The sequence below is a fragment of the Ranitomeya variabilis genome, chromosome 3 (assembly GCF_051348905.1).
Source record: "Ranitomeya variabilis isolate aRanVar5 chromosome 3, aRanVar5.hap1, whole genome shotgun sequence".
Classification (NCBI taxonomy): domain Eukaryota; kingdom Metazoa; phylum Chordata; class Amphibia; order Anura; family Dendrobatidae; genus Ranitomeya; species Ranitomeya variabilis.
Window position 1 is genome coordinate 269597277 of NC_135234.1, and position 19914 is coordinate 269617190.

Here is a 19914-nt window from a genome sequence, read left to right on the forward strand (position 1 = left end):
GACTGCTGAGTCTAATTTACAGGTTTTATACCAGAGATCAACAGCCGGGTCATCAAAGGGGTATCTCCGCTTGAGGGCCGAAGGTAAGGAGCCCCTCTTTTCTGGCCTCTTCCATTCTCGGAGAATCAGACCTTGAATCTTCTCATTCAAGGGAAAGGATCTACGTCTCTTTTGATCCAATGCCTTAAACATGACGTCCTGCATGGACATTTCAGGCCTGGATTCCACTATCCCCATTGTTCCCCTGACCGCCTTTACAAGTTTATCCACAAGGTCTAGGGGCAGACAGAAGCGGCGCGAGTCTACCTCAGATGAAGAAGCCGAGAAGGATGATTCAGGGAAAGCCTCATCCCTCCTCCAGTCTACTGACAAATCTTATTCTGGGAGATCCTTTTGCATAGAAATTTCTCCTTGGGACAGGGATTTTATGCACTCCCTTACTTCTGTCCTGATAATGTCCTTCTGACTTGAGGTGAAGTAGGAAGTCTCCTCCGCCACTTGAGGTGACATTAACGGGCAATAAAGGCTACCTAGAAGCTAACGCTGACGCCCTTTCTTGATTCCTCACAGTCTGTTAGATACAGGGGAGGGCATAACCTTTTTGGACAAGAGTCCAGTAGGGGGCATCCACAGAGGGTGCATTCCCTGTGCCATGCCTTATCTGTGCATTTCTTGCTCTAGAAATAAAAACAAAAGGGGAGGGCTGCATCACTGAGTGAACAATCACAAAGATCACTTACCAGTGTCTGCAGAAATAGGTACCGGAATACGAGGGGGGAATTTCTCAGCCTATGTCGATGTTTGTTGCCTGGAAGAACTCCTGCGGCTGGATCGGTCACTCAATTGGCCACCTCCATCCCGGCTTTTCTGTTGGGCCTGAGGCTTGTGTATAGAATGCTGGACTGCAGCTTCTACAGGCTGCAGAGTGCAGCTGCTCATCATCCATTGTTAGGAAAAATGGGCCAGAAGCATGGATCCCCCAGCCTGTCAGCCATATGTACCTCCCCCTCTGGTATCCGGGTCAGCAGGTAATGCCGCGCCCCTCCCTGGCTCCCCCCACAAGTGCCTTTTAGTCCCAGAGGAACCGAAATCAGGGCTCCGGTCCCTTCAGATGGAGGCCACCATGTTTCCGGCATCAGAAACACTCCGCGCATGCGCAGAAGGGAGCCGGCGCCGGTGACCCGGAAACGCACGCCGGCCCCGCACCCTGACGTCACCCGGCGACCCCCGATGGCGCAGCGCGCGCCAGAGGCTGCTCTGGAATGCCTGGAAGAGAGCTGCACGCGCCCCAACACCAAAAAACACCAGCAGACCTGGGAAACACGGAGACCCCGCACCGCTGGAGCCGCAGGGTGCCTAGGAGAATCCTTACCTCGGCAGTGGCTACTCCCGGAGACTGCAATCCTCCGGACCTCAGCTCCCTGCTGCTTGCTCACTACTGTGCCGTCCATCGAGGACCACTGTGGCGCTTCCAGGACCGCCGCAGCGGTCGAGGTAGGAGACCCCCCTGCTACCTGAGTCAAGCGGCCGGGCCTGGGATCCTATTATCCTGTAGGCATCTGTAGGAACCAGTCCCATCAGGAACAGGAAACCAACTGATGCGTGGGAGAGGTGCCGTCCTTTTGTATCTGTAGGTTTCCTGTTGCTGAAGGGCGGATTCCCTCTCTTGTGGTGATGTCATGGGAGTCTGAATAAATCAGACATGCACAACTGACATCTCCCTCGATCATAAGATGGCTGGTCGGCATCACCCTGCACTGTCGACCAATATCGGCGGGTCAACCCGACATTGATCTCAATTTCTACAAGGGCCTTTACCATGGGCAACACAATGGCTCAGTGGTTAGCAGTGTTGCTTTGCAGCTCTGGGTTCCCAGGTTCGCAACGCATTAATGACAATATAGAAAAGTTAGTGAAAAAATGTATATTAGTTGAGAGAGGTTGAACTTGAACAGGCATATGACCGAATCTCGTTGATGGGACCAACGAATAGGAGACAAAAAGCAATGTGAAAACATTTTTTTAGTTAATTTTTTTGTACTTTATATTTCGCTTTTGTTTGTTGTTTTACTAAGGCTTCAACAACAAGCCACCATGCCAGGTAGAACCAGAGGTTATTCTTTGACTAACAATTGCCATGACAACCATCGGCACCACGCAATCACATGACTATGGGCTTTCCAGATGTTGCTATTGACTGCAACATCTAGAGGGTTAAAACAACCAGAGATGGTGCCGACACAAGCCCTGGCTCTTACTGCAGGTCGGCTGTCCGGTAAAACAAGCCCTTGGCGGTCATAGCACGGTCAGATCACCATGATGTACCTGTATCTCATTCTGCGGGACCACTTTCCCCATTATGACTTTCATGTACATCATATGTTGGGAAAGGATCAATAGAACCACTTTACTCAAAAACTTTTGAGCGCAATATATTTCTCCCAGTCTTATGTTAATAGGTATAGAAAATGTGACCAACATACTATTCATAGTTTGAACCAAATATTGATACACAACACACAGAATGTCAAAACATAGCATCTGTGCCCAATCAGGGGATTAGATAAACAACAATCCCATGCAGCAAATATATAAATCCTACAAAAGATACTGCAGAAAACCAGGATACAAATTTGTATAAATTTTATTGATTAAAAAGACTATAAACAAACATTAATCAAGGTGCTATTGAAGGAGAATACTACAAAGGAGCCGCAGATCAGAGGTTAAAACAGTGCTAAGTATAATGCCAGAGCCCACATAAACATAGATTGGTATAGTCAGTCAGTCCAACAATTAGGGACAATTTGCTAAGCTGGTGCAGCACACATCCAGCAATACCACCTATTGCAGACAACAAAAGCATGTAAAGTAAGAATACAGCATGATTACCTCGGACCTGCGGCGCCACCACCCCAACGCGCGTTTCGGCGTGCGTGCCTTTTTCCGGGGGAGTCAACTCCCCCGGAAGAAGGCACGCACGCCGAAACGCGCGTTGGGGTGGTGGCGCCGCAGGTCCGAGGTAATCATGCTGTATTCTTACTTTACATGCTTTTGTTGTCTGCAATAGGTGGTATTGCTGGATGTGTGCTGCACCAGCTTAGCAAATTGTCCCTAATTGTTGGACTGACTGACTATACCAATCTATGTTTATGTGGGCTCTGGCATTATACTTAGCACTGTTTTAACCTCTGATCTGCGGCTCCTTTGTAGTATTCTCCTTCAATAGCACCTTGATTAATGTTTGTTTATAGTCTTTTTAATCAATAAAATTTATACAAATTTGTATCCTGGTTTTCTGCAGTATCTTTTGTAGGATTTATACTATTCATAGTTGCAATACGTCATTAAAGGGACTGTCATGACAAAGGTTTTTTTTTTTTTTCTCTCTTTACATTTGTTACCCTGCTGCCTGGTGAAATGGTGAAAGATGGGCTGCCATAATCAGTCTGCTGCAAACATTCTTTCATATGCAGATCCAGCCTCCTAATACCCGCAATAGCTCACTTTTTGGGGTAATTTGCATGCAGAGGAGTTCTGAAAGGACATCATGTTCTCCCAGCATGCTATTCTCCTCCATCTAAGTGGGAAACCTGTGACATCATCAAAGTCACGCGTTTTCATGGAGGCGGTCCAATAGCTTAGCTTATGTGATCTGTACTAAACCATCTTGCTCACCCGAGAGTATCGAGGTGGCTTCTGTGGAGGATCCTCACACGTTCTCTCTGCCAGTGATGCCAATATTCTTTTTCGATGGCCCAATAAATTTACTTTCAACACCTAAAATAAAAAAAATAAAAACCAATTGAAGGGGTGAAATACTTAATGTAGTTGTGTGAAAAGTGGAGGACAAGCAGGTGATGCTTTGAACAAAATAATCATCAATTAGCAGCGGCTGCTCCAGCACCTTTTGTCCGCTGTGACATTCCTCATACAAGATGTGAACACTGCATAGGCCTCAGCAATCTCATGCCTCCAACTCTGCACCAAAGCAAAGCCCAGGGATTGTCGCATTCACACGTTGTACAGGACGTCACTGCTGCAGTCCTACAAAGACTTGTGGTGAGCAGAGGAAAAGTAGCACTGGCGATACAGCCACTTCAACAGTCAACTAATTCTTATTTTAAATTATGAACAGCCCTTTTTCATGAAAACAGAATCTCTAACAGAAATAGTAAAGTGAAAAAGAAGATATGACAGTTTCTCACTTGCAATTTTTACAGCATGTTTTTTGTCAAAAGAAAAACAAAATATTTTTATTTTTGACCAGTTTTGTCAGGGTATGTGCTCACGATCTGGAACTGGCAGCGCTTTGGACGCAGTGCATATTCGCTGCATCCAAAGCACTGCCGTCTATTGAACGCAGGTGAATCCATATATGTTCACTGAACTGTGCGGATTCACTGAGTCCAATACATTCTATGGGCGACATTAACATGCTGCGGTCTGGAGAGACGCGCTGCATTTCCGTCTCCACAGGTGATCAGCAGGCGTCTGTGGGTGCATAGTGGGCATAGGATTTCTTGAAATCCCATCCACCATTCTGCAACTGCTAGATGCTACAGGTTGGACGCTGCACAAGAACGCAGCATCCAACCCACAGCGTTTACTGATCGCCTGCACATACCGTAACTGATAACAAAGGCTGTCTACTACTAGAATAAGAAAAACAAAAAAACAAAACACATACCTACACCGCAGCCATTCTGGCAAGACTGCTGACAGCGTCCCCAAAGTATTCCACTTCCAGCAAAATACCAGGTGACGGTGCTCAAAGAAACCATTTCCTGACTACAGACCTGATGCCAGAAGACCAAGGAAAACACTCTCAAAAGCACGGAAAAGCATTGGGGGCTGGTAGAGATTATATATATATATATATATATATATATATATATATATATATATATATATATATATATATATATATATATATATATATATATATATACACACACACAATGGTGTTCAAAAGTCCTGCATAGGCGTGAAGGAAACTACATGTTTCATACTTCTGCATCTCTACAGTGAAACTGGTGGAACATATATGTTTTTGTAATCCCTCATTGTATGCCATACTCATTTTTGAATGTCCCAAGTGAATAAGTTGTTATGGTATGCGCATTTTTGATAATTTATTTTACAGCATAACCATACCTACACCAGTACAGTGTGCAGAATGGTGAACAGGTTTCTAAGTTCATTAACTTCCAATGCAAGTTCACACAGACTTAAATTTTACTTTATAAGATTTATTATTTTTTATTTAATTCAGAGTCCTGAAAAGGGCCTTTTGAGTGCATCTTTAGCTTCTAATACTTTATTGGCCAGCCTTTGCTCTTGAGCACCAGCTTGCATCTCTGTGGCATTGAGTGAACAAGCTTCTGCAGATGTTCACGAGTGATGATGTGGTTCCAGGCCTGTATCAGAGCCTCAATCAACTCACTCTTGGTCCTCGGCTGTTTTCTAGATATCTCTAATGATACCTTGTGCCACAAATTTTCAATTGGATTGAGGTCCGGGGACTGAGCTGGCCAGTCAATAGTAGCCACCTTGTTCTTTTATTTCCATTCAGTTACTGTCTTAGCTCTGTGACAAGGAGCATTATCATCCTGGAAGATATAATCCCCTGAAAAGAGGTGTTGAGCAGAAGGAAGCATTTTCTTATTAAGGATATCTATGTATTTTTTTGCATTAACCATACCCTCCACAATATGAAGCCTTCCAACACCATTGGCTGCCATACAGCCCCAGACCATTACTTTCATCGGATGTTTCACAGAGAAGCTCAAACACTCTGGCTTGTACTCTTCATGTGGGAACCTTCTCTCACATAAGACTTGCCATCATTTCCTAAAATGCAAAAAGTGCTTTCATCACTAAATAGCACTTTTTCCCACTCCTCCTTCCTCCATTTTTAATATTTCAATGCCCACAGTTTTCGCCTTTGTCTTTGTATGGCTGTCATCAATGGCTTCTTTCGGGCCTTGCACCCTCTCAATCCTGCTTCCAAACATCTCTTCCTAACAGTTGATGTTGCTACCTCAATATTGCACTTTTCTTGCCATTCTCGCAGAAGCTGAGGAGAGGTGAGCTTTCGATTGGCAAGGGATGTTCTTATCAGTACTCTATCCTCCCTTTTAGTTGACTTTCTGGGCCGACCAGATCTGGGCCTGTCCTGGGTAATTCCAAGCTAAAAATATTACAGGGAGAGAATGCAAAATTTTATTCTGAACAAAACCATATATAATATGTCATATTAGCATCTAAGATATTCGACAGAAGACGTTTAAATCTTGAAAAATCTATTTATCCCATGCAGGACTTTTGAACACCACTATATATATATATATATATATATATATATATATATATATATATATATATATATATATATATATATATATATATATATATATATATATACATACACACACACACACACACACACACACACACAGTCGCAATATATGGCGGTATTTTATGACAAGTGATTTTTTTATGCACTATGTGGGAAATGCGCTTATCCTGTGCCTTAAAACGTTTTAAATGCTTTACAAACTATGGACATGCGCAGCAGTCAGAACCTTTCCCAATATGGCAATCTTTTTTTCTTCAGAACAGCATTGCGCAGGTGCATACACATCTGATATTTGCAATATTAAGTACTTTGTACACTATATATCACTATACATGTATACATGTTTTATGAAAGATTTCGTATATTTGCACTTAGCACTTTAATCTATGTAATACGGTGATTAGGTCTTCACAAATCATATTTGAAATGTTATGCTAATTATCTCATTAATGACATGTGCACCCTATCTATGCCTGTAGCACTGCTTGATTCATTGCTTGAGAAAGGATTGGTTTTATCCAAAACGTTGCCACAGCACAGGGCATTAAAGTCCTCGTTTTTACATCTTTTTGTGCGGTTTCCCTTTTTGTTTACTATCTGAAAGGCCATTGGAATGCTGGTCAGGGATGCGTGCACGCATTAAGGTATTAAAATTTGTTTATAATTTGAGGAACTACAACTGGAACAGCTGTGAAAACACTTTTGGTAGTGAACAGTCCCTTTAATTTAGGTTTTTATCAAGAGCTAAAAATCAACTGCTCTTTATGAATCATTAAAGTACCAGTCCAGCATTTTTTTTTCAGCACTGAAGTGGTGCTTTAAGTATAAGCTACCAGTCCCCAGTGATATACGGTACTCACCCTCAGGTGTCTTCCCCAGTTTTCTGCACCATTTTGTGAGCGCAGCTTCTGACAGTCGGAAGTCAGAAGCTCTGCTCACAAGTTCTCAATACAACTCTATGAGAGCCAGAACGAGGCTCTCATAGACCTGTATTGAAAAGAGACCTCCGACGTGCTCCAGCAGACACTGGAGTGTGGCGGCAGGTCACTTTTCACAGGAGACGGACTGCTGCGTCGGGGAAACCTATGAAGGCGGCAGAAGGTGGGTATGTGAAAGGATGTAGGAGACTTACATTTAAAGCACCACTCCAGAGGTAAAATTAAAAAAAAAAAAACCCTGGAGTAGTGCTTTAAGATTAAAGGGTGGAATAACAAAAATTAATTCAGTCTTTATTTTATATGTTGAATGCAGAGCAAAAAAAAAACCTGTGAAAAAGGAGAAGTGTAACTGGAACCCAGCAGAAGGTGGAAAGCTAAGACAGCTAGTCACTAGGCACAATGATAGAAGACCACTCACATTTACGATCTCAAGTTCCCATAAATTGCGAAGCGTTTCCATAGAGGTATAACCACTGCTAAGAAAGCTGGAAGCATACTGCTGAAGGGACAGAGTTTGCAGCCATGCGGCTACAGACATGTCCCATGAAAGTGGGAATGGCTAGAAAGAAAAACATTTAAAAGGCAAAACCATTAATGATATTAAAATAATACTGTAACTTTCTACATCATGCAGCACAATTGTCAATCTTGAAGCGTCATATGTATTTCTACCTAGAAGATGAGTGCAACTTACAAAGACGGAGAAAACAATTAAATGGTTGAATGAAAATGACAAACTACAGATGCATAGACTGGAGGAACTTATGTACTTGGGTAAAGAATTGGTTAAGGGACAGAAAACAATGAGTTGTATAGAGCTACAAGATTATCTAAGGCCAAATTTATTTGATAAAAATGTTAGCATTGAATCATTTATAACTGATGTGAGAAGGTTGCACTTGACTGTACATTAATAAATGTACCATAGAGTATAAATGAAATGCTTTAAATACTGGCTCCACCCTCATCTGGACACGAGATCTTTTCACATTAATGATATTCAGCCAAATGATCGTTCCTAAGAACACTCATTCCCAGACCCGCCTAAACATGCTGCAGATCAGCTGAAGAACAAGTTGGCTATATTGATCATTTATGCCGTCCATTAAATCATTGTTTCCGGCAGCACATCTTCTCATGTAAACAGGGAGAGGCTGCATAGAAACAAACTGATGGCATTAATGACAGTTCTGTCTGCATAGACAGATGACATACATTTCCCCAAAGTACATATTCAGTTTGCTGCCTTAGCACTGTGCAGCTACATACTCTGGCCAAGGAAAATGGGCTTGTTCTCTACCCCCTGGTACTCATTGCATATGCCTTGGTTAAACAACTCCATCATCCAGTTATACCGCAGGGAGAGTTGTCAATAAGGCAATTTTCACATAATCAAGATTTTGGCATGACTTAAAAGTGGATTTTGCAATTTTGAAAGAATCAATTGAAATTCTCCTTGCAACACAAAGTTACTAGGGTATTTTATATCTGCAAATTAGCTCCTATTTAATTGCATTGGTGATATTCTGCATGTAGATCTGCTGGCAAACACAGGAATATGAAGTTCACCTTCCAATTATTGCAAATTTTCTGAAAAATCTACAAAGAATATGTCTATGGCAAATTTATGCCGTGTGAACGTGGCTGTGATCTTTATTCCTGACATCATTTCACCCCTTCCAGATCCACTCCACCCACATCGGCACAACCAAGAAAAGCTTTCATGCTGCTCCCCGACTCCAAACGAAAAGCTGTGCCCCAATTAATAATGATCTTGATGTCATTTCAAAGCAGTATTATAGACTCAAAATTAAAAAAAATCAATACAAAAATATAGAAAATAATGCATCCAACTAGAACTGACAAAATTCTAGAGGATGTATTGGAATTGGTGCGTTTCTGGAAATAAAACATGAGTGGGCTTACCTTTGGTAAGGAATGAGCTGCTTGAAGAAGTTGATTGCGATGTTGTTGATCCAGGATCCCAATATCTACCAGGTCCTGATCTTCTAAAATATTATCTGCCTGAAAAAATAAATTAAAGCAAAAAGACGACAGCAATATATTTAACAAAGTAATCATGAAAGGATCAGTTATAAATATACCTAATCCAAAAAAAGAGGAACTGTTTTTTTCTAATGTTCATGTTGTAATGGTAGTTTGTTGTTGGTTGTTTGCAGACTATATATTTTTCAAATGTTAATGGTATTGCCTCTCTATTTCTGTTAGACATAAGAGCGGCCCAACTTGCTTCTGCTCAGAAAGCACATGCAAGTTTTGTACAAAAACAGTAAGGCAGGACCATGTCATGACAGGCAGTATAAAACCTTCAGACCTGAAATCTTGATTTTTCAGTCTTGAGTTTCATTTAGAAGCATTCCAAATCTCCCATTATTCACGAAAGGTACCGTCACATTTAGCGACGCTGCAGCGATCTAAACGATGCCGATCGCTGCAGCGTCGCTGTTTCGTCGCTGTGTGGTCGCTGGAGAGCTGTCACACAGACAGCTCTCCAGCGACCAACGATGCTGGTCCCCGGGTAAACATCAGGTTACTAAGCGCAGGGCCGCGCTTAGTAACCCGATGTTTACCCTGGTTACCAGTGCTAATGTAAAAAAAACAAACACTACATACTTACATTCCGGTGTCTGTCCCCCGGCGCTGTGCTTTCCTGCACTGACTGAGCGCCGGCCGGAAAGCACAGCGGTGACGTCACCGCTGTAATCTGCTTTACGGCTGGCCGGCGCTGACAGTGCAGGAAAGCACAGCGCCGGGGGCCAGGACGCTGCAACGTCACAGATCGCTAGCGATATCGTTCAGTGTGAAGGTACCTTAAGGCTACTTTCACACATCAGGTTTTCAGTGTCAGACTAAATCCGGCGAATTTTCAAAAAACCTAATCAGGTGAATGTTGCCGCCGGATCAGGTTTTTTTCCCCATAGACTTGTATAAGTGCCGGATTGCACCGGATGACATTGCGTTTCTTCCAGTTTTCGCCGGATCCGGCAAATCTGCCGCTTCCGGTTTCATGAAAAAACGTCCATTGCAACGTTTTTTGTCTCCGGCGAAAAAGCCTGAAGCGCCGGATCCGGAAAAAGGCAGATCCGGCGGCCTGATCCGTTTTTTTTAAACTGAGCATGCTCCAAATTTTTTTTTAAACCAACAATCTAGATAGGCTAGCCGAATCTGTCAAAAAAAAACTGATCCGCCGCATCAGTTTTTCTAAATCTGCGCTGGATCCAGTTTTTCCAACATTCGCCGGATTTAGGCCTTGTGCATACGTTCAGGATTTTTCACGTTTTTTCGCTATAAAAACGCGAAAAAAACGCTTACATATGCCTCCTATTATTTACAGGGTATTCCGCATTTTTTGTGCAAATGTTGCATTTTTTTCCGTGAAAAAATCGCATCGCGGAAAAAAAAGCAACATGTTCATTAAAAATGCGGAATTGCGGGGATTCCGCACACCTAGGAGTGCATTGATCTGCTTACTTCCCGCACGGGGCTATGCCCACCATGCGGGAAGTAAGCAGATTATGTGCGGTTGGAACCCAGGGTGGAGGAGAGGAGACTCTCCTCCACAGACTGGGCACCATATAATTGGTAAAAAAAAAAAAAGAATTAAAATAAAAAATAGTGATATACTCACCCTCTGATGGCCCCCGAAGTGTTCCCGCCTCTCCCGTGCATGCTCTCTCTTCCATTCCTATAGATGGTGTGGTTCAGGACCTGTGATGACGTCGCTGTCTTGTGATTGGTCGCGTGACCGCTCATGTGACTCACGCGACCAATCACAAGCCGTGACGTCATCGAAGGTCCTGAACCACACCGGCATCTATAGGAACGGATGCCGCTGAGATCGGCTGTCTGCAGAGGGTGAGTATAACCATTTTTTTTATTATTTTTAAACATTCTATCTTTTACTATAGATGCTGCGTAAGCAGCATCTATAGTAAAAAGTTGGTCACACTTGTCAAACAGTATGTTTGACAAGTGTGACCAACTTGTCAGTCAGTTTTCCAAGCGATGCTACAGATCGCTTGGAAAACTTTAGCATTCTGCAAGCTAATTACGCTTGCAGAATGCTAAAAAAACGCAAAAAAAAATTGCGGATTTCTTGCAGAAAATTTCCGTTTTTCTTCAGGAAATTTCTGCAAGAAATCTGGACGTGTGCACATACCCTTAGCCTGACACTGAAAACCTGATGTGTGAAAGTAGCCTTAAACAAAAACAAAAAGTGTCCGTTTGCAAATAATTCTTATAAATACAGTCCTGCTCATCGTTATTGGCACCCATGAATTTTAAAGGGAAGGTACTGCATTTGTAGATCATTAATAAATCAATGTAATGTAGCATAACATGCTGTTATAGCAAAGATTTGTTTGCATTTGAAACATTTTGTGTGTTATAAAAGTTTAACCCCTTCATGACCTTGGGATTTTCCGCTTTTCCGTGTTCGTTTTTCACTTCCGTCCTTCCCAGAGCCATAACTTTTTTATGTTTCTATCAATATGGCCTTGTGAGGGCTTATTTTTTGTGGGACGAGTTGTACTTTTGAACGACATCATTGGTTTTACCATGAGGTGTACTAGAAAATGGGATAAAAAATCCAAGTGCGGTGAAATTGCAAAAAAAGTGTAATCCCATGCGTGTTTTTTGTTTGGCTTTTTTGCTAGGTACCCTAAATGCTAAAACTGACCTGCCATTATGATTCTCCAGGTCATTACGAGTTCATAGACACCAAACATGTCTACGTTATTTTTCATCTAAGTGGTGAAAAAATATTCCAAACTTTGGTAAAAAAAAACTAACAAAAAAAATTTTGCGCCATTTTCCGATACCCGTAGCGTCTCCATTTTTGGTGATCTCAGGTTGGGCGAGGGCTTATTTTTTGCGTGCCGAGCTGACGTTTGTAATGATACCATTTTGGTGCAGATACGGTTCTTTTGATCGCCCGTTATTGCATTTTAATGCAATGTTGCAATGACCAAAAAAACGTAATTTTGGCATTTCAAATTTTTTTCTCGCTACGCCGTTTAGCGATCAGGTTAATGCTTTTTTTTTTTGATAGATCGGGCAATTCTGAAAGCGGCGATACCAAATATGTGTATATTTGATTTTATTTTTATTATTTTGAATGGGGTGAAAGGGGGGGTGATTTAAATTTGTATGTTTATTTAATTTTTTTAAACATTTTTTTTTTACTTTTGCCATGCTTCAATAGCCTCCATGGGAGGCTAGAAGCTGGCACCACTGGATCGGCTCTGCTACATAGCAGCGATCATCAGATCGCTCCTATGTAGCTGAATTACAGGCTTGCTATGAGCACAGGGTGGCGCTCACAGCAAACCAGCATCAGTAACCATAGATGTCTTAAGGACCTCTATGGTTACTATCATGACGAATCGCTGACCCCTGATCATGTGACGGGGGTCGGCGATGCGCGCATTTCCGACCACGCGGCCGGAAGCGGTAGTTAATTGCCACTGTCAGCGTTTGACAGCGGCATTTAACTAGTTAATAGCGGCGGGTGGATCGCGACTCCACTCGCCGCTATTGCGCGCACATGTCAGCTAGTCAAAACAGCTGACATGTCGCGACTGATGTGGGCTCACCGCCGGAGCCCACATCAAAGCAGGGGATCTGACCTCGGACGTACTATCCCGTCCGAGGTCAGAAAAGGGTTAAAGAAGGCACTGGAGGCCGACATCTTGGTTTCACAGCAGTAGCAGGACACTATCAGTGTCATAATATGGCAACCCATGGTCATAGGAGATAACAGACCAGGGCTGACCCTATTCTCTAACCCCTTCATGACCCAGCCTATTTTGACCTTAATGACCTGGCCGTTTTTTGCAATTCTGACCAGTGTCCCTTTATGAGGTAATAACCCAGGAACGCTTCAACGGATCCTAGCGGTTCTGAGATTGTTTATTCGTGACATATTGGGCTTCATGTTAGTGGTAAATTTAGGTCAATAATTTTTGCGTTTATTTGTGAAAAAAATGGAAATTTGGCAAAAATGTTGAAAATTTTTCAATTTTCAAATTTTGAATTTTTATTCTGTTAAATGAGAGAGTTATGTGACACAAAATAGTTGATAAATAACATTTCCAACATGTCTACTTTACATCAGCACAATTTTGGAAACAAAATTTTTTTTGCTAGGAAGTTATAAGGGTTAAAATTTGACCAGCGATTTCTCATTTTTACAACGAAATTTACAAAACCAATTTTTTTAGGGACCACCTCACATTTGAAGTCAGTTTTAGGGGTCTATATGGCTGAGTTTATTAACCCTTTAGGTGCTTCACAGCAGCAGAAGCAACATGGAAGGAAAAAATGAACATTTAACTTTTTAGTCACAAAAATGATCTTTTAGCAACAATTTTTTTGATTTTCCCAAGGGTAAAAAGAGAAACTGGACCCCAAAAGTTATTGTGCAATTTATCCTGAGTATGCCGATACTCCATATGGGGGGGAACCACCGTTTATGCGCACGACAGGGCTCGGAAGGGAAGGAGCGCCATTTGACTTTTTCAATGAAAAATTGGCTCCAATCGTCGCATTTGGAGAGCCCCTGTGTACCTAAAGATTGGAGCTTCCCCACAAGTGACCCCATTTTGGAAACTAGTCCCCTCAAGGAACTTATCCAGATGTGTGGTGAGCACTTTGAACTCCCAAGTGCTTCACAGAAGTTTATAACGCAGAGCCATGAAAATAAAAAATCATTTTTCTTTCCTCAAAAATAATGTTTTAGCAAGCAATTTAATTTTTTATTTTCGCAAGGGTAACAGGAGAAATTGGACCCCAATACCTGTTTCCCAGTTTGTCCTGAGTATGCTTGTACCCCATATGTGGGGGTAAACCACTGTTTAGGAGCACGTCAGGGCTCGGAAGGGAGGGAGCACCATTTGACTTTTTGAATGCAAGATTGGCTGGAATCAATGGTGGCGCCATGTTGAGTTTGGAGACCCCTGATGTGCCTAAACAGTGGAAACCCCTGAATTCTAACTCCAACACTAACCCCAACACACCCCTATCCCTAATCCCAACTCTAGCCATAACCCTAATCACAACCCTAACCCCAACACACCCCTAACCACAACCCTAACCCCGACATACCCCTAACCCTAATCCAAACCCTAACCCTAATCCCAACCCTAACCCTAATCCAATGATGGGCAACCTTTTGAGCTCGGTGTGTCAAAATTCGCCAAAAAACCGAGCATAACTTGGGTGGTGTGTCACCTTGATAAAAAAACATAATTTTGCGACATGTATAGTTTAAATAACAAATATGTATAATTAGAATTAACTTACCTGCTTAGTGACTTCTTTGTTCATCTGTCAGTTGGTTTCTTTTGTTGGTCTTGCTATTATTTAACTTGTGTGGGGTGCCGTGAACTAAGATAAGTGAGGGGGAGGGGGAATTCTTCCAGTGATGGCGAACCTGTGGCACTCCAGCTGTTGCAAAACTACAATTCCCATCATGTCTTTACAGCCAAAGCCTTTGCTTTGAATGGCCAGCCATGATGGGAATTGTAGTTTTGCAACAGCTGGACTGCCACAGGTTCGCCATCACTGATGCCTCCCTCTCACTTATCTCAGTAATGGCCAATGACACCCCACAGTTCACTGGATGATGGTTGCTGTAGTAGTCACAGGGCCTCAGTCCAGACAGCAATCACAGGGCCTGAGTCCAGACAGCAATCACAGGGCCTGAGTCCAGACAGCAATCACAGGGCCTGAGTCCAGACAGCAATCACAGGGCCTGAGTCCAGACAGCAATCACAGGGCCTGAGTCCAGACAGCAATCACAGGGCCTGAGTCCAGACAGCAATCACAGGGCCTGAGTCCAGACAGCAATCACAGGGCCTGAGTCCAGACAGCAATCACAGGGCCTGAGTCCAGACAGCAATCACAGGGCCTGAGTCCAGACAGCAATCACAGGGCCTGAGTCCAGACAGCAATCACAGGGCCTGAGTCCAGACAGCAATCACAGGGCCTGAGTCCAGACAGCAATCACAGGGCCTGAGTCCAGACAGCAATCACAGGGCCTGAGTCCAGACAGCTATCACAGGGCCTGAGTCCAGACAGCTATCACAGGGCCTGAGTCCAGACAGCAATCACAGGGCCTCCAGACAGCTATCTCCTCAGGCCTCAGAAGTGCAGCCTGGGACTTCTGGTCGGTGCAGCCTGGGACTTCTGGTCGGCGCAGCAGGGAGCAGCGCAATGTCGCCCAAACAACACAGATCCGACGCAGAGGCCTGGGACTTCCGGGAGCTGCGCCTGGCCTACCGGAAGTCCCAGGCCTAGACGCTCTGCACCGGAGCTCTGTTGTTTGGACCCACAGACCCTCCTGCATGGCATCCGATCCGATAAAAAAATCGGATCGGATGCCATTGTTTAGTATTCCGATACCGCAAGTATCGGGTATCGGCCGATATTTGCTGTATCGGAATTCCGATACCGAGATCCGATACTTTTGTGGTATCGGGTATCGGTATCGAAACAACATTAATGTGTGTAAAATAAAGAATTAAAATAAAAAATATTGCTATACTCACCTGTCCGACGCAGCCTGGACGTCCGCGAGGGAACCGGCAGCGTTGTTTGCTTAAAAATCGCGGTTTTCCTTCCTTACTTGAAGTCCCGGCTTGTGATTGGTTGCGTGCCGCCCATGTGACCGAGACGCGACCAATCACAGCAAGCCGTGACGTAATTTTAGGTCCTTCAGGATTTTAAAATTACGTTCCGGCGTTGTGATTGGTTGCGTGCGGTCACATGGGCGACGCAACCAATCACAACGCCGGAACGTAATTTTAAAATCCTGAAGGACCTAAAATTACGTCACGGCTTGCTGTGATTGGTCGCGTCTCGGTCACATGGGCGGCACGCAACCAATCACAAGCCGGGACTTCAAGGAAGGAAGGAAAACCGCGATTTTTAAGCAAACAACGCTGCCGGTTCCCTCGCGGACGTCCAGGCTGCGTCGGACAGGTGAGTATAGCAATATTTTTTATTTTAATTCTTTATTTTACATATTAATATGGTTCCCAGGGCCTGAAGGAGAGTTTCCTCTCCTTCAGACCCTGGGAAAGAAGCAATTTCTATGGGGCCGCGGCCGGCGTGTCACTGAAAATGACTACGCGTGTCAGCACTGACACGCGTGTCATAGGTTCGCCATCACTGCCCTAATCCCAACCCTAACCACAACCCTAACCCCAACACACCCCTAACCCTAACCACAAGCCTAATCTTAACCCTATTTCCAACCCTAGCCCTAATTCCAACCCTAACCCTAAGGCTATGTGCCCATGTTGCGGATTCGTGTGAGATTTTTCAGCACCATTTTTGAAAAATCCGCAGGTAAAATGCACTGCGTTTTACCTGCGGATTTACCGCGGATTTCCAGTGTTTTTTTGTGCAGATTTCACCTGTGGATTCCTATTGAAGAACAGGTGTAAAATGCTGCAGAATCCGCACAAAGGCTTGACATGCTGCGGAAAATACAATGCAGCGTTTCGCCGCGGTATTTTCCGCACCATGGGCACAGCGGATTTGGTTTTCCATAGGTTTACATGGTACTGTAAACCTGATGGAAAACTGCTACGAATCCACAGCGGCCAATCCACCGCGGATCCGCAGCCAAATCTGCACTGTGCGTGCACATAGCCTAATTCTAACCCTAACCCAAGCCCTAACCCTAGCCATAGTTCTAACCCTAACCCTAGTGGAAAAATAAAAGTAAATATATTTTCTTTATTTTTATTATTGTCCCTACCTATGGGAGTGATAAAGGGAGGGGGTTCATTTACTATTTCTTTTATTTTGATCACTGTGATAAAACCTATCACAGTGATCAAAATGTACCTGGAACGAATCTGCCGGCCGGCAGATTCGGCGGGCGTATTGCACATGCGCCCTTCCATTTTGGAAGATGACGGCACCCATGGAGCAGACGGACGGACACCGGGAGGCTCGGTAAGTATGAGGGGGGGGATCAGAGCAAGGGGGGGTGGGATCCGAGCACGGAGGGGGAGCGGAGAGTAGGACAGGGGAGCGGACAGGCGGACGGAGGGGAGCGGAGCACAGGACGGAGGACTGGGGAGGCGATCGGTGGCGGTGGCAGATCAGGGTTTCCAGCCATGTCTGATGATATTGCAGCATCGGCCATGGCTGGACTGTAATATTTCACCAGTTCTCATAGGTGAAATATTACAAATCGCTCTGATTGGCTGTTTCACTTTCAACAGCCAATCAGAGCGATCGTAGCCATGGGGGGGTGAAGCCACCCCCACTGGGCTGAAGTACCACTCCCCCTGTCCCTGCAGATCGGGTGAAATTGGAGTTAACCATTTCACCCGATCTGCAGGGACGCGATCCCTCCATGACGCCACATAGGCGTCACAGGTCGGATTGGCACCGACTTTCATGACGCCTACGTGGCGTCACAGGTCGGGAAGGGGTTAACATTGCAGCAGCATTAGCAGTGAACTGGGCACGCCTCTGTGGGCTGTACAATTCACAGTAGTGGGAGTGTTCTGCTGCCTTATTCATGGAGCCCTCGGCTGTGATTTGTCTCCCGTCATTAGGATCTGCTAATAGAAGCATTACTGCATCAGAACAGATCCCAGATTGACAGGAGTAAAATGTGGGAGAAAGGACTGCACTGCAGGCAGAGTATCAGAGACTGCAAAGACATCAAGAAGGAACAGTGTAGGATCAGCGTTATCAGAGCCTGAGCTGTCTGTGACTCATCCATCAGTAAGATAAGAAGGAGCTCCAGGTGTGCAGTGAATGGCCAGGCATTGTGAAGGGAGGGGAGAGATACTTTAGTATGGCTGAGAGAGATTGATGGGAGACCGAGACATGTAGTATGATGCTCTGTAAACAAGCTGTGCATCCGATGCAGTAACTGCTGATGATAGCAGATCACAGGGCAATCACACACAAAATGTGATGCTACTCTTCATTCTGTTCCAGGGATACTAGACCACCCAAAAGGGGAGGGAAATGGTGATGTCAGCAGTTACTGCCCCAATTTTTCATCTAACAGTAAAGCTGGTAAGTCTTACTATAGCTGCATGAGGTCTAAAACGGAATGCTCCCCCTAGTGGTAAAAAAAATATATATATATATATATATATATATATATATATATATATATATATATATATATATATATATATATATATATATATATATATATATATATATATATATATATATATATATATACTGTATATATATATACACTCACCGGCCACTTTATTAGGTACACCATGCTAGTAACGGGTTGGACCCCCTTTTGCCTTCAGAACTGCCTCAATTCTTCATGGCATAGATTCAACAAGGTGCTGGAAGCATTCCTCAGAGATTTTGGTCCATATTGACATGATGGCATCACACAGTTGCCGCAGATTTGTCGGCTGCACATCCCAAAGATGCTCCATACAAGGCAGGATGGATCCATGCTTTCATGTTGTTTACGCCAAATTCTGACCCTACCATCCGAATGTCGCAGCAGAAATCAAGACTCATCAGACCAAGCAACGTTTTTCCAATCTTCTACTGTCCAATTTCGATGAGCTTGTACAAATTGTAGCCTCAGTTTCCTGTTCTTAGCTGAAAGGAGTGGTACCCGGTGTGGTCTTCTGCTGCTGTAGCCCATCTGCCTCAAAGTTTGACGCACTGTGCGTTCAGAGATGCTCTTAGGCCTACCTTGGTTGTAACGGGTGGCGATTTGAGTCACTGTTGCCTATCAGCTCGAACCAGTCTGCCCATTCTCCTCTGACCTCTGGCATCAACAAGGCATTTCCGCCCACAGAACTGCCGCTCACTGGATTTTTTTTCTTTTTCGGACCATTCTCTGTAAACCCTAGAGATGGTTGTGCGTGAAAATCCCAGTAGATCAGCAGTTTCTGAAATACTCAGACCAGCCCTTCTGGCACCAACAACCATGCCACGTTCAAAGGCACTCAAATCACCTTTCTTCCCCATACTGATGCTCGGTTTGAACTGCAGGAGATTGTCTTGACCATGTCTACATGCCTAAATGCACTGAGTTGCCGCCATGTGATTGGCTGATTAGAAATTAAGTGTTAACAAGAAGTTGGACAGGTGTACCTAATAAAGTGGCCGGTGAGTGTATATATATATATATATATATATATATATATATATATATATATATATATATATATATATATATATATATATATATATATACATACATATACATACACACACATATATACACACACACACACACACACACACACACACACCGTATATATATATATATTTTTTTTTGTAAAAAAAAATAATATTATTCATAAAGAAATGTTTGCAAACAGTGCAAACATTGCATTAACACATTTTAATTACTATTTAAAGCTTAATTTCACAAGAAAACAAACTACAAGAAAACTGGTGACACCTTCCCTTTAAGTACATAATGTAGAATAATTTCTGAAAAAAAATTAATCAAGTGAAACCCTTTTCTTGTATAGAGCACTCATGTTAAATACAAAAGAGCAAATGATAAACAGTAATGTAAAATAAAAACCATTGGGAGGGAAAAATATAAAAACCTAAAGCTTGTTGTGA

General features: G+C 43.5%; 1 protein-coding gene across 4 annotated transcripts in view; it reads right to left on the minus strand.

Annotated features, from left to right (window-relative positions):
• ANKS1A (ankyrin repeat and sterile alpha motif domain containing 1A) overlaps nt 1-19914 on the minus strand; it is a 390648-nt gene that overhangs the window by 111104 nt on the left and 259630 nt on the right. For all 4 annotated transcript variants that reach the window (XM_077295484.1, XM_077295481.1, XM_077295483.1 and 1 more), the window contains 3 exons: nt 9226-9324; nt 7718-7858; nt 3679-3780 (listed from right to left, as the gene is read on the minus strand). In XM_077295484.1, coding sequence (XP_077151599.1) covers nt 3679-3780; nt 7718-7858; nt 9226-9324 — 342 coding nt within the window. The remainder of the gene's footprint in view (nt 1-3678; nt 3781-7717; nt 7859-9225; nt 9325-19914) is intronic.